Here is a 20,555-nt window from a genome sequence, read left to right on the forward strand (position 1 = left end):
TTAACACTCTCAATGATAAAGCTACTGTTGAGGTTTTTGTGGTTATTTCGCCCTGAATTTCTGCTCAGTTAAGAAAAAATGTAGATTAGGCTGCAAGAACCTTTAAAATATGGCCATGAATTACAACTGAGAGACACCTTTGTCTCAGATTACTCAAGTCACACTGCACAAGTTAGTGGGATATAAATTCTATACACACATAGATGTCATAGAATCTATTTCACAGCATCACGCTTTTATCTCACAGATCTGGGCTCACATCCACTGAGAGACATTCCAAGAGCATGTGGGGCCTTTGCATCCACAGCCACGCAATCAACAAGGCAGGAGGTTCTTCTCACTGTGCGCCATCAGCATGACTGCTCTCCACAAGCACTGAGCATTTGAAGAGCCAGCTTTGCTGCTCATGCACAGTGACTCCATCCCGTAAGAACAGGAAAACTCAAGTCTTCATTAAATGCCCAGAACAACCAGTTCTGCTCTCATCAAGCCCAGAAGAGTGGATTCTTCAGAACTGCTGCACATGAGCAAAGCAATTTCACAGGCACTGACTTTAGGACAGTTCAGTAGTAAACCAGTACCCCAAAGACCTATGGCATAACCTGAAGCCACCCTTAGTGAATATCACTGCACAGCAACTCCTGGATTCTGCTTTGTGGTTACACAGTGCAGTCAGATCTTCTGCTTGCATGGCACACGTTATATCCACTGAACAAGCAGCTGCTGGCAGTTTCCAAAGCCTGGAGAGGTCTCAGCTATCCCAGTTCTATCTCTTTGCTCACCTGAAAGCTCTCCTTAGAGGACCCCCAACCTCTGGCAGCACCCCATGGCTGGCAGTGATGTTGGCACACACCAGGCACCTGGCACACTAGCCCAAGGATTTCAGCCACCGAGTTCCACTCAGCTTGGTGGCACAGCACAAAGAGTAATGTGTCCTTCCATTTCAGCAGAACAGAAGGGTGCAAATTGCACCAGCAGAGAACAAATTGTTTAAAGTGTAATATCATAATGAGATTATCCAAGAAATGTTAGCTGCTTACAACATCATCAAGACAATATCTGGATCCATTGTTGTAAATATTTTAGTAAGTTTTTTTCTGTGTAAGTAGCTTTTTTTCCCCACAGATAGGGTAGATATAGAGATAAAATGGTTGTTACTTGATTTGACCAAATCTAGCACAGTATCTCCAAGAATACAAACAAAGAGAATAACAGCACAGAATAGCAATTGCCCAGAATAATCTGCCAGCATCCTGGTATTTCTCACTCAGCTTTCTTAGCCAGAGGCCACAGTGCAATCAGAGGTTACATCTTCAAACCTTAACATGCCTGCTTACCACAGCTGGCACACCTGGATGCTGGCTTACACCTGCACGAAGCCACAGCTCTCCTGCCCTCAGGAACATGAAGGGAACACATTGGCACTGTACACATTCACATAGTTTTCATTTTACCTTCATAAGCGGTTCCAGTGCTATAGCAACACAGACAACAAATAAAAAGCAAGACAATGTGAACTTTAAACATAATTGCCATCTTTATGACTTTAATGAAAATTAGCTTTGGGAAAATTCTAGTGCATTTCCACATTTCGTTGACCATCTTTCACCAGTAATTCAATAGGTCCTGAGACTTGGTCTCTGCCTACGCACTGCTTTCCATGGACAGGTCCCCAGGTAATAATTATGCTTTGGCAGTGTATCTTCATACATCTCCAGCAATATTAGAAAACCAGTGCCCAAAGCCAAACCACTGACGGTTGCTTTTTGCATTTTCTCCTTCCACTTCCAAGTGGCTGCTGCTACCCTGAGACAGCAAGCAATACAAAAGCCTGGGAAGCAAAGCAACAGGAAAGGCCCATTAATATACCCTGTAGCCTTCAAAAAAAATAGATCATGGAAAATAAACCTACACATTCTTTCCGCCTTCAGTTTGCTATGGCTTGGCGCCTCTGCTGACTGTGCTCACGAAGCCTTACTTCCAGCCCTTCACCAAAGCACTGTATACTAGAGATCCCAAAAATTGTACTGTGCCACAGAACTGCCATTCTCACAGACATTAATGTCCCATATGAAATAGCAGAAATTAGCGTTGTACTTAACTTACCTCCTTGGTTCTTAGATCACTTTGGAGGTTTGATGCTCCCTTTCTTGCTGTTAAGCAGAGGTTTTGTTCCTGAACCATATGATTACACATACATATGAACGCTTGCACAAACATGCACATGCAGACACATTTACTGAAGAATCTGAAAGACTGTAACAGCTTTCACTAAACTTTCTTCTTATAACATTTAATGTCCATTTAAAGACTACTGAATGATTTATGTGTGAAGCTTCTATATATGTGATGATAGAAGGGATGGTCACTTAAAGGGAATTCCTGGCAGTGTGCTTGCACACGTTCCTAGCTTTCCAGAAAGGAAACAAACAAAAAATTTAGAATATTTAAGATTTATTGTGGATTTCTGGAAGTTGTACTCAGCCCAGTGGTCGTGGCAGGCGGGTTATTGTGCATGTCATGGTATTTGCAATCTGCCTGCTGCTCCCTCTTGCTTCATGCTTCACTGTTCATTTGAAGCAAACCTCAAAGCTCTTAGTGCACCGTCATGGGACATTTTGGCTAAATCAAGGACTGAAACATTAACCTTCAAAGCTCAAAAGCATTTCTTCCTGCTAAAACACCAGGCTCCCAAGCAAATGCGTCCCATATGCACACATCCTCTGTGAACTGGGCACAGCTGGGGATACACTGGACACAACGCGCCCACACAGTGATCTGTAGGTCACCCAGCAGCCATGTGGGATGCACAACAGAATACCATGTTTGAATGTGATGAGTCATGCACTGTTTTCAAGTTACGGGTTTGCAGTACGCATTGCCTTGCAAAGAATACGTTGCTGTGTTAAATACCAGAAACTTCTCAGCCACCCCAGAGAAATCAGCAACAAAACTCAAGTTCTGTGATCTCCTTAGGCTCTCTAGTTTAACCCTCCCTAAGCAGCTCTTGAGCTGGAAGGCTCATATCCCTGATACATTGCAAGCATCTACAGACAAACGTCCCTAAAGCACAACAGACCTGGGAACCCTCAAAGCCTTTGTTAAACAGAGATGTTTTTATTGAGGATTCCATACTACATGTCACCACATTTATTAATTCCTTGATCAGAAGAGCCTGACTGCTTTCTTACTGCAACAGGGTATTCCAGTCCACACAGAGGCAGAAAAATTTGCAAGCATGGGGTACAAAAAAGAACCCAAACACTGCTTCCAGTCATGGAAGTTGAAAATGTTGAAAAGGTTTTAAATTGTCCTTCAATTAATAACACACCTACAAGTGACTTTTCCAGTGGGGTTTGTCATTTTAATCAGGCAGGAACATTAGGCGCACAGTACCGATGTGTACTTAATGTTCACTAACACATTTAGTGAACATTCACACTTCTGCAGAGCCATGGGATCAGTGCCCCAGCAGCTCAAGCAGCAAATTCCCTGCTTCTGTTCACTAAATCAATAAGAATGTCTTCAATACAGGCTGCTGCTTTTCTCTTGCCTGTATTTTGTTTGCAGGGAAACCTTCGAAATAACTATCCTGCTTCCCACATCCTCTCTGTCAACCAGCAAGCAAAGTAAGCCACACATTCATTTACAGATGTAAAGCCATTATGTTACATGTTTCCCTTCCAACATCAATACCTCCTCACATGCACAGGAATGAGATTCCAAGGCTGGGTATCAACCTGTCACATACCTGAGGTAGCAAATAGTATCAATTACCATGTGAAATTCAGGAAGTAACCATGTGCATGCAGAGAATGATTAGACACCTGTTACTCCCACCAAGTTTAAAATGCTGTAATAGTTCCCTCTAAGACATTCATATGCAAAGTATCCAAACAGAAGAGTTCTGGGACATTTTAGAAGCTTAATGAAGTGTTTCACTTTACCATGGTGTCTTGTACTGACCTGTTACTGTACGCAGTAGGAATAAAATGGTTCTAATCTTGACATGTAGACATGACATCTGTTCCTTCTTACTTGAGCAAGACAGAGCAGAGGGCTGCTTGTTTAAACCAGAGCCCCCACTTGGCTCTGGTTCCACTGCCCAGTAAAAACAGGTCTATAAGGGAAGTGAGCAAAATGGCAGAGGCCATGGTGTGCGATGCCTCTCTCCCAAACCAGTCCAAAAATCTAAGTTTGATGGCTGATGTTTCATAGGATTTTCCCTGACATTCTGTCCACTGCAGCTTCCCCAGTACAAGCAGCTACCAAGAAAAAGACAAAAACATTCTCATCAAAACTCCTAGACTCATTTCTAGTTAAGGGTGCTGTAAAAGAACATGTTTATAAATCAGATGGAAAAAGCCAAAGAACAGTTTAAAGAGAGATGGGTTTCTTCTTAGAAAAATAAATGTCAGTCCAGCTCCACCTTCTTTTCTATATACAGGACAGATTGAAAAGAGTAGAGAAGGTCACACAGGACATTTAATTTCCTCATTAGATCAAAGAAGCAAGGAACATAGGCTGATCTTATTCAGGTCCTGAAGGAATCCATATCTCATATCAGATGAGATATGCCTAGCTGCCACTGTTCAGAGTAGCCAAATCTCAGAGCATCTTGATATTAGTGTGCAATTTTATCAAAATAACAGTCACTGGAATAGGAATTGAAATTCAGTATATTCTTGCTTATGAGTACTTGCTAAGCACTGAGCTAGAGAGTATTTCTCAGTTTTTATTCTCTGGCTCAGGAGAAACATAATTTGTACTGTAAGGACATAGGTCCAGAGGGAGAAATTGTGAGTGTAATGCCCTTTCTTCCTAAGACAATCCAGGATACTGGTAATTCAGTGTGATTGGGTTATCCAGCTCCACCCAACTAAAGGCTGGAACTGACTCAGGGATTCCCAGTTTCAGTCTCTGACTGAAGTAAAAGGGAACAGAGTCTGTCAAGACAAAAATGAATCCCAAGAGCAACCAGTTACAGAAATTGACCTGAATTCATAGTTTCAGGATGACCTAAATACCATTTTCCAACCTTATTAATCACAAGGTTTGTTATTTTTGGTGTTCTTTTCCCCTTGATTTTGAAGGCCAGTTGGGTCATTTGGGGCACTTCACTGTGCACGTTAAATATCAGCAAACATAAGAAGAAAGAGTTCTATTTTTATACAGCCTGGACAGAAAGGAAGTCACTTTGGAATTCATTAGTGCATACTTGTAAGGCTGTACTTTGTTTTTCTAGAGTGACCATCATTGCAAAAATTATCACTGTAAGTAACACAGCAGACTAAATGACCTCAGTCATCCTCAAGAATGACATTCTCTTATATTAAAGGTCACAAAATGCCTGACAGAGTTGCCCTTTTTGTAAGTCACTGGAAATATCAAAACTCCTGAGAATAGAGGATGACCTGGTATCATCTTCAGACACAAAGCCAAATGAAAGGATGCCTAATTAGAAATATCAGACAAGACAGAGTTGAAGCAGACATCAGTCTGTGGGAAAGAACAATTGTCAGTTGGCACGTGCTGGAGGTTGTGGCTGGGATCAGCACCACAAACCAGCTGCATCCCTGGTGCATGAACATGGACACAACCACCAGACAGTACAACCTGGGTAACACTATGCTAGGCTTCTCCACTTTGTTTTTTGTCCTACAAAAGAAGCTTTGTAAAGTACAAGATATAGCAATGACAAAATACAAAATACACACTGTATAAACTCAACACATCTTTCGCTGGTCTTTTCAGAGCTGGAAGGCAAATATTAGCAGTTAAATAGGGCTTGACAAGCCTAGCAACTGGAGACGTTACTCAAACTGGGGAAATGTAATTAAGCAATAAAGTGTACCATGCTTTGATTGCTAAGGAGTAATAACATGCCTCAGGGGGTGTTAAAAAGCATAAAGCTGTGAGCAATGGCATCTGAGAGTTGCAGTTATGAAGAAAATCACAAGTTTATTACTCATGCTGTGGGCTCAGAGGCTGAAGGCCTGCCCAATGAGTGCCCTCTACCCTAGCCCAGACCTTCCTCTCAGCTCACGAGGAGACCACCACCATCACTTACGGCCATTCCAGATGTGAAAGGCCTGGGTGCAGCCCTTGGGCTGCCCTGCACCCACATTCTACAATGAAACTTCTCTCAGAGCTCCCATCAGTACAGCGAGCCTTTGGTTGCAGGCTCCAATTCTTACTTTATGTGTTTTACCACCTTGCAGTTTATTTTGAAGTCTATTGGCATAACTAACAGAGAATTTTACAACTTCCAGTTGCTTCATACTTGCTAACAAAGCACCCAAGGGTACTGCAAGGAAAATAAGGTGTGTAGGCATCCACAAGGCCCGGATGTCTGCCCCATTTCTGCAGTGGTCAGATCAACTAACCAACAGATCCATCCTCACTGGGTTGGGAGCCACACTGAGGTGCCTGAGAGCTCTCTGACTGCCCCATGTGGGGAAGGGACGCAGTGTTGGTGTGGCACTGTTGTGATTGTACCCAACTTTGGGGACACGTGACTGAAGGCAAAGAAAACCCTTTGAGAGAGAAAATACAAGTGTCCAGGGATCACACCATGCTGCTGGGTAGATGTAGTACTTTGCAACATGGTTTTGTGGGCAATACTGGTGATAGGTAGATGGTTGGACTAGGTGATCTTAAAAGTCTTAACTGTTCTGTAATTCTAAGGGCTGTGTGTGCAAACATGACCCGCCCTAATGAGACTTCAGAGCTTCTATTTCAAGCTCTTAGCCAAGCAAAACGCTTCCTAAACAAGCAAGCTGTGCCATTACAGCTCAGCATTCATGTTTCAACTTGTTTCACTGTACTTTAACATGCAGGTCCACTGACAGGGTGGGGAAAAAGTGAACTTCAGGCAATCTTCAAAGTCATGGGAGCAGCAACAGCAACTGAACTTGCAAAATAATCCAGTTCCTGTGTAACTAACCTCACAGCACTGAGGGTATATATGAACTCATTATTTCTACACAAAAAATATCACCAGTGGCAAATCTTGTGGAAAGATTGGGAGAAGAGGGAAAAAAGGCCAATAAATAGCTGACGTTGAAGCACAGTGTTGTTTTCACTGTCGTGCTGGCTGTTTGAAACCCAGTCTTTCCCTAAGGCTTTATTGCACAGTCATTTTTATGGACCAGGGTTTAAATGGAACAGTTTGGCCTTCCAATGTAACAATAGCTTACGTGCAAGGCTCCTTAAAACCACGGGTCCCAGGAGGAGAACATGAGGATGTCTACACGAATGCGTTGGCCCTGGCCCGAAAGAGCGGAGCAGATTTGTGTAAGACCAAAGAAAGGAGTTAATCATTTTCCAGGCAGTGTTTCAAATTGGATCACTAGGGATATCTGCGAGGATTCCAAAAGAAATGCTCCTGACTGCCATTAATGTACTCCCAGTGACATACGACACACACACACAGACCAGCAGCTAGCTTGGAAAAAAATCAGTTTGTGTGCAAAGGTGCACTTAGAGTAAAAGGCATCACCAGTGACCCATTAATTCCCAGGACAAATAATGACTCCCACTGCCATTCCTCCTGTGCCAGGCAAAGGGGCACAGAGCTGGATGTGGGGCATGTGTGCAGCCCAGCCTCCATCCCTGAAAGCGCCAAGGGCCGCGCTCTGTTTCCATAACACTTCTTACATGCTTACTTTATGGGTCTCTCGATGACAATCTAAATCCTGCCTGTTCTTCAATAAGCCATTAATCTTCCAGATAGAGTTCAGGGAAGTTACTGTGTAGCAATAAAGTGCGTGTTTCCAGAGCCCAGAGGGAACAACAAAAAAAGTGAAAGGGAGTGACACTGCTTTTAAAAGAACTTCCTGGCTTGTGGGGTCTAAGGGGCATGCGGGGTTATCTGGCCCAAATCCTACCTGGAGCCTGCCTTTTCCTTCCCTCACTGAGCCCCGATGCTGCTGTGCAGGTAGCATTCATGAGAACAAAGTCAATCAAATGCAACTTCTTTGTCTTTGAACCATTTCCTTGCAGCGTGCTGAGGGTGCCAATCTCACAGAGGCAGTGGTGCAAAGCACATCAATGCCCCACGCCCCTTGGCTGGTCCTGTCCTGGGTTTGCATTTCAACTGGTGGCCCACAGTGGACATTCAAACTGGCACAGTCCTCAGCAGAATGATGGGGAAAGCTCGCTGTCTATCTAGACTTAAAGACAAAGACACAAGACATGTGGTACTTTTACTCCAAATTCCTGGGTCTGTGGTCCTTCCCTGGCACACGTGTATCTCACAAATATTCCTATACAAGACACTCCTAATCCCCAGTGTTTAATCTGCCCATTCCATATGAATATCATATTCCTTTTTTTACTAATAGTTCTTCACAAGACAAACCATGTGTCATGGGACAGCTTTGGAAAAAATTATTTTCCTTACCAGATGAAATCCTGTGATATTTTGAAAGTCCTTCTTGAGTCTTAATAAAATAGTAAGGCATAATGAGGTACACAAACATCAACCAAACACTGAACGTAGCCCCTGAATCTCACCTGAAGTAGCAAACCTTGAGCAGCTAAATTGAAGGCAATGTTTTCACGTTCTACTGCAGCATAATGACCACTGCTGACACTGAGCTCTGTCAGCAGCCATTTCCATCTCACCAATGATGAATCCCACCAGCAGTTAAGTTGCACGGTCCTTTTCATCCACTCTTTCATTCATGTCAGTTTTTTAGAGCTTAGTGAAAATAAGACAAAAAATTTATATGAGAATCTCTCTGAGGTGCACATGTTGGCCAAGGAGCAGCTAATTAGATGTGACTGAAGTTAATTCTGTTTAACACTCATCAGCTAGACACCATGAGAGGGAACATGACAAAGCCTTTAGTGCAGGAGCAGTTCCTCAGTATGGGTAGATGCCATCACTGTATCACCCATGGGCTTCACCATCATCTCTTAGATAACTCACCCATTTAACCAAAGTTAACAGCAGCATAAAGGTCATTATCCTTTGGTTCGAAATGCTATGCAGCTGCAAAAATTAACACACACACAGAGGATATGTGCACAGCCCCAGACCCCACAGTGCTCTTCTGCAGCACTGCATGTGGAAAACCACTTCTGAAGAACTGTTGCAGTGGTTCTTGGTCTTTCAGCAGCCACAGATCTGCTCCCTGCTGTCAGAGTGTCAGGAGTGCCCCCTGCTTCCCTGTGCAGTTGGAGCACACTGTCAGTAGGCTGGAAAGCAACTGGTGACACTAGATGCCCTGCTGCTGCTATTAGCTTGGAAACAGCAGTGAGGCATTTTGTAGCAGGAAGGAAAAGGGTGAGGAGATGCTCCTCCAAGGCCAGTGGGGACTGGCTTCAACTGAACGGTAACGTATCTGCTGCTCCAAAGCTCCATATCTCATTAAAAATAGTGGCAGCAGTCTGTTCCTCTCTGCTCCTCCCTTCCCTTTTACAGGAAGCTTGGCTTCACCACATCAGCACATTCTGGAGAGAGGGAAGGCGGTATCCATCCTGGGAGGCACACAGTTTACGTTTCTTCCTGCAGAGAAGGAAAGGTTGGTCCTCTGTTATTCTCTAGGACACAATTCACAATTCCTTGCAAACACTGCGTGTCTCACATCCTCCTGCCTGCTCTCACATTATCACTGCTGGGATGAGACACAGCTGTCTAGGGAAGGCTGGGCTGGGGACCGGCTCTGCACTGGGAGGTAAGAAGCAGGATGGAGGCACTTGCTGGGCACCAGAGCTCACACCAGAGGAAGCGGTTTGTGCTCTGGGGTTCCTTCTCCAAACACAAAGAGTAACATTTTGTCAGAGCTCAGCACCCTGAGGTTTGCAACACAGTTATTCTCACATCCACCACAGGCAGTAGAGATGGACTATTGTTAAAAGTTTATAAAGGAGAATCTCAGCCAAAACGAGTAATTTTCCAGAGAACCAGAGTGAACCTGGAGCAGGGGAGGGACTGAGGCACCTCGGGGCTGCTGCTGAGCCGAAAGAGCTGGAGGGATGAGCTGTGCTTTTCCAGACAGCCACAGATGTTAGCAAGTGTCATTTGTTGCCTGTGGTTACTTTGGCATCTAATAACATCAAGGAGGGTAAAAAAGTTCATTGTTCCTAGGTGGGTCGATTTCTTTCTTTATGCTGTATCTTCCACTTGAAAATTGCAAGCATTTCGTGTCTGTCAAGGACACATCATATTCTCACAGCTAGGAGTGTAAGCAGCAGCATCTGATAAACCAGTGAAGCACGAGACAATTAAACAGATCACCCAGGAAGAGAGATAGAAACGCAGATTGGTGTACATCATTCAACAGTTTTTATTATCCTTAGTCACTTATTGCGACAGCAAAAAGCCTCAGTCTACCCTGACATCATATAAACTCAAACTCTGCCCAAGGCTAAACTAAACCAAAAAAGCTCTGGCCCTCACTGATTTTGTATAATTTTCCATTTTTACCCTTGTTGAAATGGATACAGAAGTGTTAATGTAATAAGACAAAGCCTCATCTTGCAGCTATTTTTGGCTGCATGCAGAAGGAACTGTAGAGAGGTGTGAAAATTGAAAGAATACGAAAGCAAAACACCAAATGCACAGAGGCAAATATGATCAGTGCATAAAATAGCAATAGCTTAAAAAATTGTATTAATTTTCTGTGTCTCTCAAATTGAAAAACTACATTCTAAATCTGAAATAACCATGAACTCAGAGAAATATGAAACAGTAAGATTATAACCCAAGCACAGTAAGTCCACAGCCACAGGAGAACTTTGGCACAATGTATTTGTTGTGATCAAGCAGTGTCTCCATTCAGTTCAATTACAATCAATTATCACTATCTTCAAAACCAGATCTGTTAGCTGTGAATCTGATTTAACTTACTGAAGCACACTGGAACCTCTACCATTCTGGGAGAAAAAGGACATTATCTCTACCTTCTCCTCTGTAGCAGTCCAAAGGATTATGAACCATGCTTAATGGAAGCAGTTTTCCTCCCTCCATCCATAGCTTTTCAAGGCTAGCAACATCTCTTCTGGTTTGGAAAAACTACTGCTTGTATTCCTGGGATAGCAGCCTGTCTTCAAGGCATCATGGCAGCCTGACCTGGTGGGTGGGAATCCTGTTCGCAACAAGTGGTTGGAACGAGATAATCTTTAAGGTCCTTTCCAACCCAAGCCAATCTATGATCATTGCTTTCAGTTGCACACACAACTAGCTTTTAAAGCCAAAATATGTTTTAGCTGCTCTTTTTTCACCCCTTGTACCATTAAAATACTAATTTGGACAAAGAGAACTGCTCTGGTAAATGAAGGTGTGCCAGACTATCATGCGTACCCTCTGAGCCCCACAGGCCAAGAGAGCTCCACAGCTGTCCACAAGAAGGTGGTCACAATTTCGTGCTTATCAGCTCACTTTAGAGCCCAAAGCACAGCATTTCCCTTTATAGCAGCTCAGTTTAACACAAGAGACTGCTGGAATAAGATAGCTTTTTGATCCACAAAGCAGAGCTGTAACTTACATCTTGTTCTGTTTTTCCTTCTTATCGCCAGCGTTGTCAGGAGTCTCTTGATTCATTATTGTGGCAATGGAAACACTGAGGCAGCACCACGGGTGCGTGTGGAAGATGCAGCATTACTGACCCGCTCTTCCAGGACACTGCGGGTGTCCCAGGAGATTACACTGCTGCTTACATAGCTGCTGGGCAGCTCTGGGTCCACAGAACAGGCCCCAGAGTAATTTAAGCGGGAGGGAGTGGAGAGAACAGAGCACGGGGGAACAGGTTTTGTGGGAAAGCAAACACACATAACCTTACACAATCTGATTTTTGAAGCAATCTAGAATAACCCACATGCAACTAGGTCTCAGCCAGTGCCTGTGACCCCATACATACCGTCACAGCTTGAAGGAGCTGCGGAAGTGCAAAGTTGCCTCTGAACACTTCCTCCCTTCGCTGGGAGCCAGAACCCTGCAGCCTCCCGTCCCTGCTGCTGGAAATGACAGCACAGCAATGAGACCCGGGGTCACACACAGCCTGTAACGAAGCCAGCTACGTACCATGGCCAAGCGCTGGAAATCCAGTGGGAACCTGTGTCAGATACTTGCACTAACCTCAACCCTAACCCACGCGATTTGCTGCAGCACACACTTAAAACTAAATCCCACAACACAGACTGGTGGCAAAGAAAAAAACTCTCACAGCAACTTGTCCCTGGAGGAGGACTTGGCAGCAGCAGGAGCACGGTGCGGGCCCAGCACACAGCCCTGGTGCAAATGGCTGGCGGTGCTGCAGCTCCGCTGGACACATGGGTCCTCCCAGAGGAGCTGAGGAAAAGCTCCTGTAGACACTTTGCTCGGTCCCACTCCTTGAAATCTATTTGAGATAGTGAACAAACACGGAAACATTTCCAGGAAATGTGTTTCTTTATTTAAATAAAAATGAGTGCCAGTAGAAACAATAAACTTTAAATACGTGAGACAATTATATACAACTCAACGTCAGGAATTATATACATCAGGTTTTTGCAGATACAAATACATTTATAATGAAGTAGAAGGACGAAGGAGGAAGCAATGGAAAATGTGACAACTCACGCATGTCAGTCTCGTTTGGAAAGTTTCAGGATTCAAGTGATTCCAGGCAAAATGCCAAACTGAATTTGGCTTCTTTCAAACTTAAAACAACCCCTTTTGGAGTAAATCTACCAAAAAGCTTTATATGGTCTGATCCAAAGTTCACTGAAGTCAATGGAAAAACTCCCGCTGCCTTCAGACTGAACTGGAGCAGGACCCCTTGGAGCACAACGCAGTCGTTGTTCTGCTGCCTGGGACACCTCTGGGCTGCAGCACCTCCGCTCCAGCCCTGCGTGCTGTTCTGCTCCAGACAACAGCAGCCTCCCCAACCCGGCTCCTTCCCGCTGTTCTGCACTCCTATTTTTCAAGCTGTCCCTCAAACTCTAATGCCAGTGGACGTATCGCAGAGCTATTTTAACACGGGAAATATGTGGAGATGTTTTACAAGCATTTTGCTGTGCAACGCTGAAGTCTCAGGCTCTCTAGCCCTCATGCTTCAGAACTATTCTAACCATTGTAATAAGTTACTATAAAATATAAGGTATGATTGAAATAATCATACATTGCCACAACATCAACATTACTCCTTTTAACAGTGCAATGATTTAGCAACTAAGTTCATGAGCATTTGAAAAACCACAGTACTATTAAATTAAAGGGGGGCTGTTCATGGTGGTTTTAAAAACTAGTTACTAATGCCTAATGCATGTGTTACATGCGAGCTGGAAAAAAAATAAAGACGTAATGCAACTTTTATCTACGCTGGTTTAAATAGAGCAGAAAAGCTGGATTATGTAGTGATGTAAATGGATACAGTTTTACTGACCTCAAATGGAGAATGTGACTCCAGCAGAGAAGCACAACTTCTTGTGCCTGTTACCTGAAGTCAGTAGGGCTCTGCTGGTGACTTCAGTGAGGCCAGGATCTCACCTTTGCTAGGTGAAATTCATTCTAAGTTCCACCCATTTTCAAGGGGCGTAACAGAGCAGCATTTGTTCAAGCCTTCCTAGATCTTGCACCTTGTAACAAAGATTTTTCAGGTGCTTTTTTAACTTACGGATCTTTGGTTTTAGTGATCAAATATACATGTCATTGAAGAATACAAAAGCAAAACTCAAGACCACTTTTCCTACTGTTAGTTCAGCCAAAGGCTGGATTGCAGCAGCAGTTGGCATACCTGACCCAGCCAGCACAGGTACAACTTCAGCAAAGACAAATGGAGCAATATGGATCTGAACCCATCTGTACAAACCTTCTGGAAATATAGGGCCTTCCCTTGCTTTTTGTTTCCATCTTTCATTCTCTCTGTGCCTAAGGTCATTCTCCAGCCAGCTGCAATCTCCCTCCAACACCATCATCCACAAAGGTTTGGCCTTTGAAGTCTCACTGAGCAAATCTGCTGATGGCTGTAGTTTGTTATGAGAAAAACACAGTGGAAGTATTTCTAGTCTATCACAGCTTTGTGTGAATGAGCATCACCCATCAGCTTTAACAGCCAGGTTCTTGTGCTATCTGCAGGATCCTGCAACATGCAGAGACATGCCAGTAATAGTTACCTCATTAGAATATATATATATATATTCTCTTTGCTCTTAGCTCTTATGGTGAGAAATTATAATGGTAAAAATAAAATGAAGCATCCCAATTATGTGCAAGTTAGGTGTTGGAGCTTGGTACCACCGCTTCCTTGTGCTGCCAGTTCTCAGGAATATCGTGGGCCCCAGGGCACAGTTGCTGGTGGAAAGTTCACAGGCAAGCAGGAAGGTAGAACCACAAGTCGTCAGTGGGAGCTCTGCTCGTGCTCTGGCTGCACCCAGGGGAGCCCGGCAGGTGCTAGGAGTTCTTGTGGATGTTCTCCACAGAGCCCTCGCTGCTCTCGTTGAGGAGTTTTTCTGACACTTCCCCCAGCTCAGCATCCAGCACCTCCTCCTGGATGGTGAAGTGCACATCTGGGGAGGAGGATTCTGAGCTGACGCTGCTGCCTTCCATCGAGCAGATGGCACAGGATAGGGAGGGCACCATGCTCTCCTGCAGCATGTTCAGCATCATGGGGATCTGGACAGACTTCAGCCCTGATATGGTTGGTAGAGGCTTCACAGCTTCTCCCCATTCTCTCTCCTCATCTTTGTAGAGCAGAAGCAAATTGGATGTCTTCTCTTTCCTTTTTGATTTCATGTAGCCAAGCATGATCCCTATCAGGAAGATCCCATAGAAAGACATGACGATCAGGATGTAAAAATATTCATTGCTGTTATTCTTCTCCGTGCTGCGGGACTCAGTGTTCAGCATGGCTTGGGTGATGTTTGCATGGTCCATCTTCAGCATGGAAACAGTACGACCACAGCTAAAGCCTGGGGAAGAATTGATGTGGAAACAAAGATTAAACCTCAGATCAAAGATTTAAAGAAATATCTAAAGGGATATATCCCCAAGCTATTCTTTATTACTTGTAATTGGAGGCTCACAGGACACATCTGATTGAAGCTCGCTGTCTGCCATGCCTCTGCAGTAATATTGTAGCTGAATGTACTGTTACCCAGATACAGAGAACATTAGAGGAAATGATACTTAATACTAAATCACGGTGAGTGATATTCTGAAGTACAGAACCCCCAAGACACATAAATAAAGAAAACTACACAGAAAAATGCTGCTAGACACTTAAACTTAGATTTGTGCTATTTGACCACATTTCCAAAAAGGGGAAAAGCTTCTAAGGAAAAAAATCAAAAAGCAACTTACGTCGGTATGCAAATAATTCTTCCCTGTGCAAAGCTCAAGAGACCTTTCCTCTCCCAAACGCCGGGTGCTCTGAAAACTTTCCTCTGCTGCAGTTGGAATAAATAGCCCTCAAGAAATGTTTCATCACGTGTTTTAGAGGCACAGTTTATAATAGTTTTGTGTTGGAGTCAAAGATGAACTTGAAGGATTGCAGTTCAACCCACTGAACTCTTAACAGCTGTGAAAAGAAAAAGATTTGGGAACTCAGATTTTACTCTTTCCTCCCCAGCTCAGCAGTGGCTCCTTCACCTCTGGATCTGCTCCCTTTCACTGCCACCCCAATGGCTACATTTGAACTGCTACCCTGGGAGCTGCTCTGCAGTGTGACAAAGCAGCAAGCCATTATCCTGTGCTTGTCATCTAATATGGAAAATATGCATTTGGGTTTTATAGTGGGTTCTGTTAATTATGTGCTGCTACACAAACAGTATTCTCTGAAGGGATGGGGGAGGAATTGCCCAGAGAGGCTGTGGATGCCCTGTCCCTGGAGGTGTTCAAGGCCAGATTGGACGGGGCCCTTGGCAGCCTGGTCTAGCATTAAATGGGGAGGTTGGTGGCCCTGCACGTGGCAGAGGGGTTGGAGATTCGTGATCCTTGAGGTCCCTTCCAACCCTGGCCATTCTGTGATTCTGTGATAATATTTTTTTTGCCCAGAACTGGTGACAAAGCCTCACAAAGTGTGTACAGATCAAAGTGGAGACTGAGCTCCTGTCCTGATAGCATAAGGTGCAGGGCTGTGAAGAACTGGAATCTGGGTCAGGGATGAATTTGGGATGGAGGGCTGCCAGTGCTGTCACACTTCAGACATCAAGCAGCAACGATGGGACTTTGGTTCCTGCCAAGATCGATGGAAAGATGCAGCCTCCTCCAGAGGGCAACTTGGAGCTCAGGTTGGCACTTCCCTTCTCCCTGCATGCAAAGCTGTACGTTTTGCATGCTATTTGTGCTTGTACTGACCAGCACCACTGAGTTAACATGGACAGCAGTGCGATGGAGGCTAACCCCTCTGGGCAGAGGGCTCTGAGTCACACACACACTGCGGGCGCTGCAGCTGGTGCTGGGCTGAGCAGGACGCCCTGCACTCCCCAGAGCATGAGGATGTGCTGAGTTCCCAGTCGTGGGCTCAGTGGCACAGGAGGCTCTGAGACCCCCTACAACACGTAAGCAGCAGTATAGGCCATGGGAAGAAGGAGGCCCTGCTTGCACCTTGGGGATTTCACTTCCTTATCCCTTGCCATCCCCATTCTTCACACACAAAACCCAATTAGTCAGGCCCCACATATGTGATGTGAATGTCACCCCTTCTGCAAAGCTTCAAGGATGTTTATGTAACAGGACACTCCACTTCCAGAAAACAGTTGACTGGCCCTGGACTTTCCCAATGGTAGGTCTGGTTTGTTGGGCTGTTCTGTTTTGTTTTTTTTTTCTTTACCGTGCAGTCACTCATGGATTCTTTGCATAGATGGCAACTTTTTTTTTCAAAACTGTCCTCACTGCCCCTCTGAGGTAAAGGCAGATAGGATTATGCTCTCTTCACATGCAGGAAAAGGCAAGAAAGAGAGTTAAGCAACACTTAAATGAAGTTAAGAGTTCAAGAGAAGGCAGAACTCTGTTGAAACTAGCGTTTTCCATTGTTTCTCTGTACTTCACAAAGGAATGAAAAAAAAAATTACATTAGCCAGATTCCCTTCTCTGCCCCCTAAAATACAGGATCCACCCTTTACAGTGTTGGCTTTATCTCCCTGCACATTCCCATGTGATAGCTCAGGAGCTGTTGATGTTGGACTAATGTCTGCTGGGATTTCATCTGACAAAGTCTGTCTGCAGCACCAGCTTGCCAAGTCTGGATTCTTCCCCCCCGTTTCCAACAAATTACTGAACAGGCAGCAAGAACATACAAACTGGTAGGCTGAGGCTCAACCCAAAGCAAGTCTCTGGACTTTCTGGCTAACTTTGGGAATTTTTATTTCACATCTTTCTCAGCTCCATGAGACAGATACTTTCCCAAACAATATGATGGCCATTTACTCCCTTATTCAGCTCCAGAAATTTGGAATTTGAAGAATTAAAGACAACACATCAGACTTTACCAACAGCCTATTACACAAGACATTCACAAAACAGTAAGAAAACACCCAGAACAGATGGGACAATGAAACTTCTTTCAGTACTAGGAGAAACACCTTTTCTTTGCCTATAACAGCCCTGCAGGCCACCTCTGAAGCTACTTCACACTGAGAACAAGAGGGCCTAGAGCCTGTTTCAATGCCGGTGTTACTCAGAACCCATCACTCACCTGAATGTGAGTAGCAGTATGACTTGCCAGGGCACCAACACGCAGCAGGACAACTCGCTCTTCTGTATGTCCCATGTTTGCTCCAAGGCTGCAGATTCTTCATGCAGGTGAAGCCCTACACAAGAAGAAACGTACCACTCAACAGCAGTACTTGTCAGGTACATCTACACATCTATGCAGTCTCCTGAAGTCCAGCAGAAATATTTAATTGCTTAATTATGCATAGTTATTACTAAGAACTCTTTGCAACTATATTTACTTTGGCTAGCTGATAACAACAGTTATCCATCTGTTAGCCCAAGATACTGAAAAGCATTTCAGTTCTAAAAAGACCTAGAAGGAATCCACCAGCTTTCCTATATAGACAGAGAGGGGGGATAGGAAGACACTGGGGTATAATCATCTGAAAAACATGTCACTTGTATACTGGTGCTCTGCCACCTTTCTCCATCTGTACTCTTCAGAAAATACATTTCTTTAAAAAGTAAAAGGAAAAAAAAAAAAGAGAGAGACCTAAAGTTGAAAATGGAGGCCTTTTAACTCTGCATTTCTAAATGACTTTTGTTGCAAATTAAGTTACAAATTGCACAATGTAAAACTATCGATCATGGGAAATTAAACTTGCTTAATTTGAAGTAATTTATTGTTGTTTGAATTTACTATCTATGTCTTGTTGGAGGTTTTCCCTCCTCCTTTTAGATCAAATTTATTTTTTCCAAAGCTCACAGGATTTCCCCCAAAATTTCTTTCAGATCTCTTATGCTTTCAGCAGTTGCTTCTCATGCATTCCTCCTCACCATTTTTGCATCACTCCCCACCCAAGCTATAGCATTCAAGAATAAGCCCTGTGGCCTTTGCTCCCACCTTCCAGATTTACCCTTTGGAAACCATTTGGACTAATAAAGCAGAGAAGCAGTTGGGCACTCCAGTAATGAAAAGGTCACAACATTGTTGCCAATGCCAGATTATTTTTCTCAAGGTCTCTGGCTCCTAGAGAGTCTTCTGTGGTAGCAAACTCCGTCACCAAAGGACACAGAAGTTGAAGCTTAAGGCATCCCATGGGGGAGGAATTCTTCACAACATGGCTTAAGGGACAGCATAATGTGAATCTTTTCTCCAAATAAAAATTTGAGGATGGACAGAAAGTGGAACAAAGACAGAATCCATTATCAAGACAACTTGAAATGTCCTTAGAGACTCAGATGACTTTCTGCAGGCTACCATGGAAAATAGAAGCCTAACCCTTCATTACGGTCATAATCATGGTCTGATGATGCATTTATCTTGCTTTTTCCACTTACTGAGTTAATAAGACTGAAGATACAAGATACAACCATTAGAGAGCTAGTTCCTATGGGAAGCAGAGCCCATTTCGTAGGTCAAAGGTATGACTCTAAAGAGATTTTGAGCATGTGCAATCTTGGAAATAATCATCTGAAGTTCAATAGCATGGAAAGAAAATAGGGAAGGGAAAAGGGGAAGGACAGATGGACTGTTCTTTTCCTCCCGCATTTTGACTTCTATTTGAAGTAATGGCATGGCATCTGCTTCTTTCAATTTCCATGCAACTCAGACTGAATTTTCAGTGAAGCTTATGAGTGTTTTGGAATAAAAGAACTAATTCAAAAATAGCTAGTTGTGTTCTCTTTCTGAGAGAAAGACACAGCAGCCTGACACAAGCCATGTGTGTCCTCGGTAACAAGCTTCCACGCCTCAGTTCACTCACTTGCAAAATGGACTCAATAATACATACAAATTATATGTGTTGTGAGGGTACAGCATTGTAATGCATTTGCTGATCACTACCTGAGAAGGTAATATCTGTTGTGTGTAAGCACAGCAGCATTACCACACGGCTGGCCTGGCATCTTGCACTTCTTACTCGGCGCTAGGTTCAGTGTCATCTTCCATCACTCTTCCTCGTTTCTCATGTTACAGAAATAGATGACACTTTGATATACTTCATGCAAGTAATTTATAGAGGAAGGTGGCAATTTCTTAGTGTAATCAGCAAGGCACTGAGTTACCAGCAGGATTCCAAATGGAAACTTAAGGCTGAGTAACCTGGGTCTGTTCAGCCTGGGGAAAAGATGATTGAGAGGGCATCCAATTAACGTTTATAAATGTCTGAAGGGAGATGGGAGGCAAATGTATGAGGCCATGCTTTTCTCGGCGGTGTGCAGAGATAGGACAAGGAGAAAAATGGCCTAAAACTTGTACACAGAAAGTTCCATATTAACATGCAGAAGAATTTCACACGGTAGGAGTGACAGAGACTGGAACAGGCGGCCCAGAGGGGTGGTGGAGTCTACTCCTCTGGAGATACTCAAGATCCATCTGGATGCCTACCTTTGCATCCTGCTGTAGGGCACCTGCTATAACAGGTGGGCCGGATTCGAATTCTTCAGGTCCCTTCCAACCCCTGCAATTCTGTGATACTGTGAAACAATTCTGCATAGATGTTAACTGTGGAAAATTTAATAAAATGCTGCAGTTCTGCCTTGGTACCTTACAGTCTTCAATGGTAGCAACATGCAAGCCTAAGTCCAGATGCACAATTCAGCCTTCTCACCAACTTCAGTGTTTAGTTTGCTTAATTCAAGTTTTACTTACAATTCATAGCAGACTCACATACCATGAAATGTCAAGTTTTGCAGGCATTCCCTGCACCCAGAGCAGCAGCAACTCTCATTTTTTATCAATAACAGCAAATACAGCTTCTAAGAAGAACCTCTCAGCCAATGTTGCAGCTTGCCCTAGTGCTTGCAACCCTTGCATGGCAAGGGATAACCCAAACACGATATCTGAATTTTTGCAATTGCCCTCCAAGCACACAACAGAGACCTCTAAGGTAAACTGGCTTCTGATCCTGAAAGATCACAAGCAACAGAAAAACCTCAATGCTGACTGGAATAACAGCTTACACTAAGG

The 20,555-nt window shown here is 43.9% G+C and overlaps 1 protein-coding gene across 1 annotated transcript; it reads right to left on the reverse strand.

Annotated features, from left to right (window-relative positions):
• Positions 1-12,388: 12,388 nt before the first annotated feature.
• KCNE4 (potassium voltage-gated channel subfamily E regulatory subunit 4) lies at positions 12,389-15,425 on the reverse strand. The gene is made up of 2 exons (XM_042820789.1): positions 15,290-15,425; positions 12,389-14,898 (listed from the first exon to the last, which is right to left on the reverse strand). Exon 2 carries the CDS (start codon positions 14,870-14,872, stop codon positions 14,381-14,383), a length of 492 nt encoding a protein of 163 aa, XP_042676723.1. The 5' UTR covers positions 14,873-14,898; positions 15,290-15,425; the 3' UTR covers positions 12,389-14,380.
• Between the last annotated feature and the right edge of the window lie 5,130 nt (positions 15,426-20,555).

Source organism: Centrocercus urophasianus, unplaced genomic scaffold (genome assembly GCF_019232065.1).
Source record: "Centrocercus urophasianus isolate 14NV4802_14NV808 unplaced genomic scaffold, USGS_Curo_1.0 seq_19, whole genome shotgun sequence".
Taxonomy (NCBI): domain Eukaryota; kingdom Metazoa; phylum Chordata; class Aves; order Galliformes; family Phasianidae; genus Centrocercus; species Centrocercus urophasianus.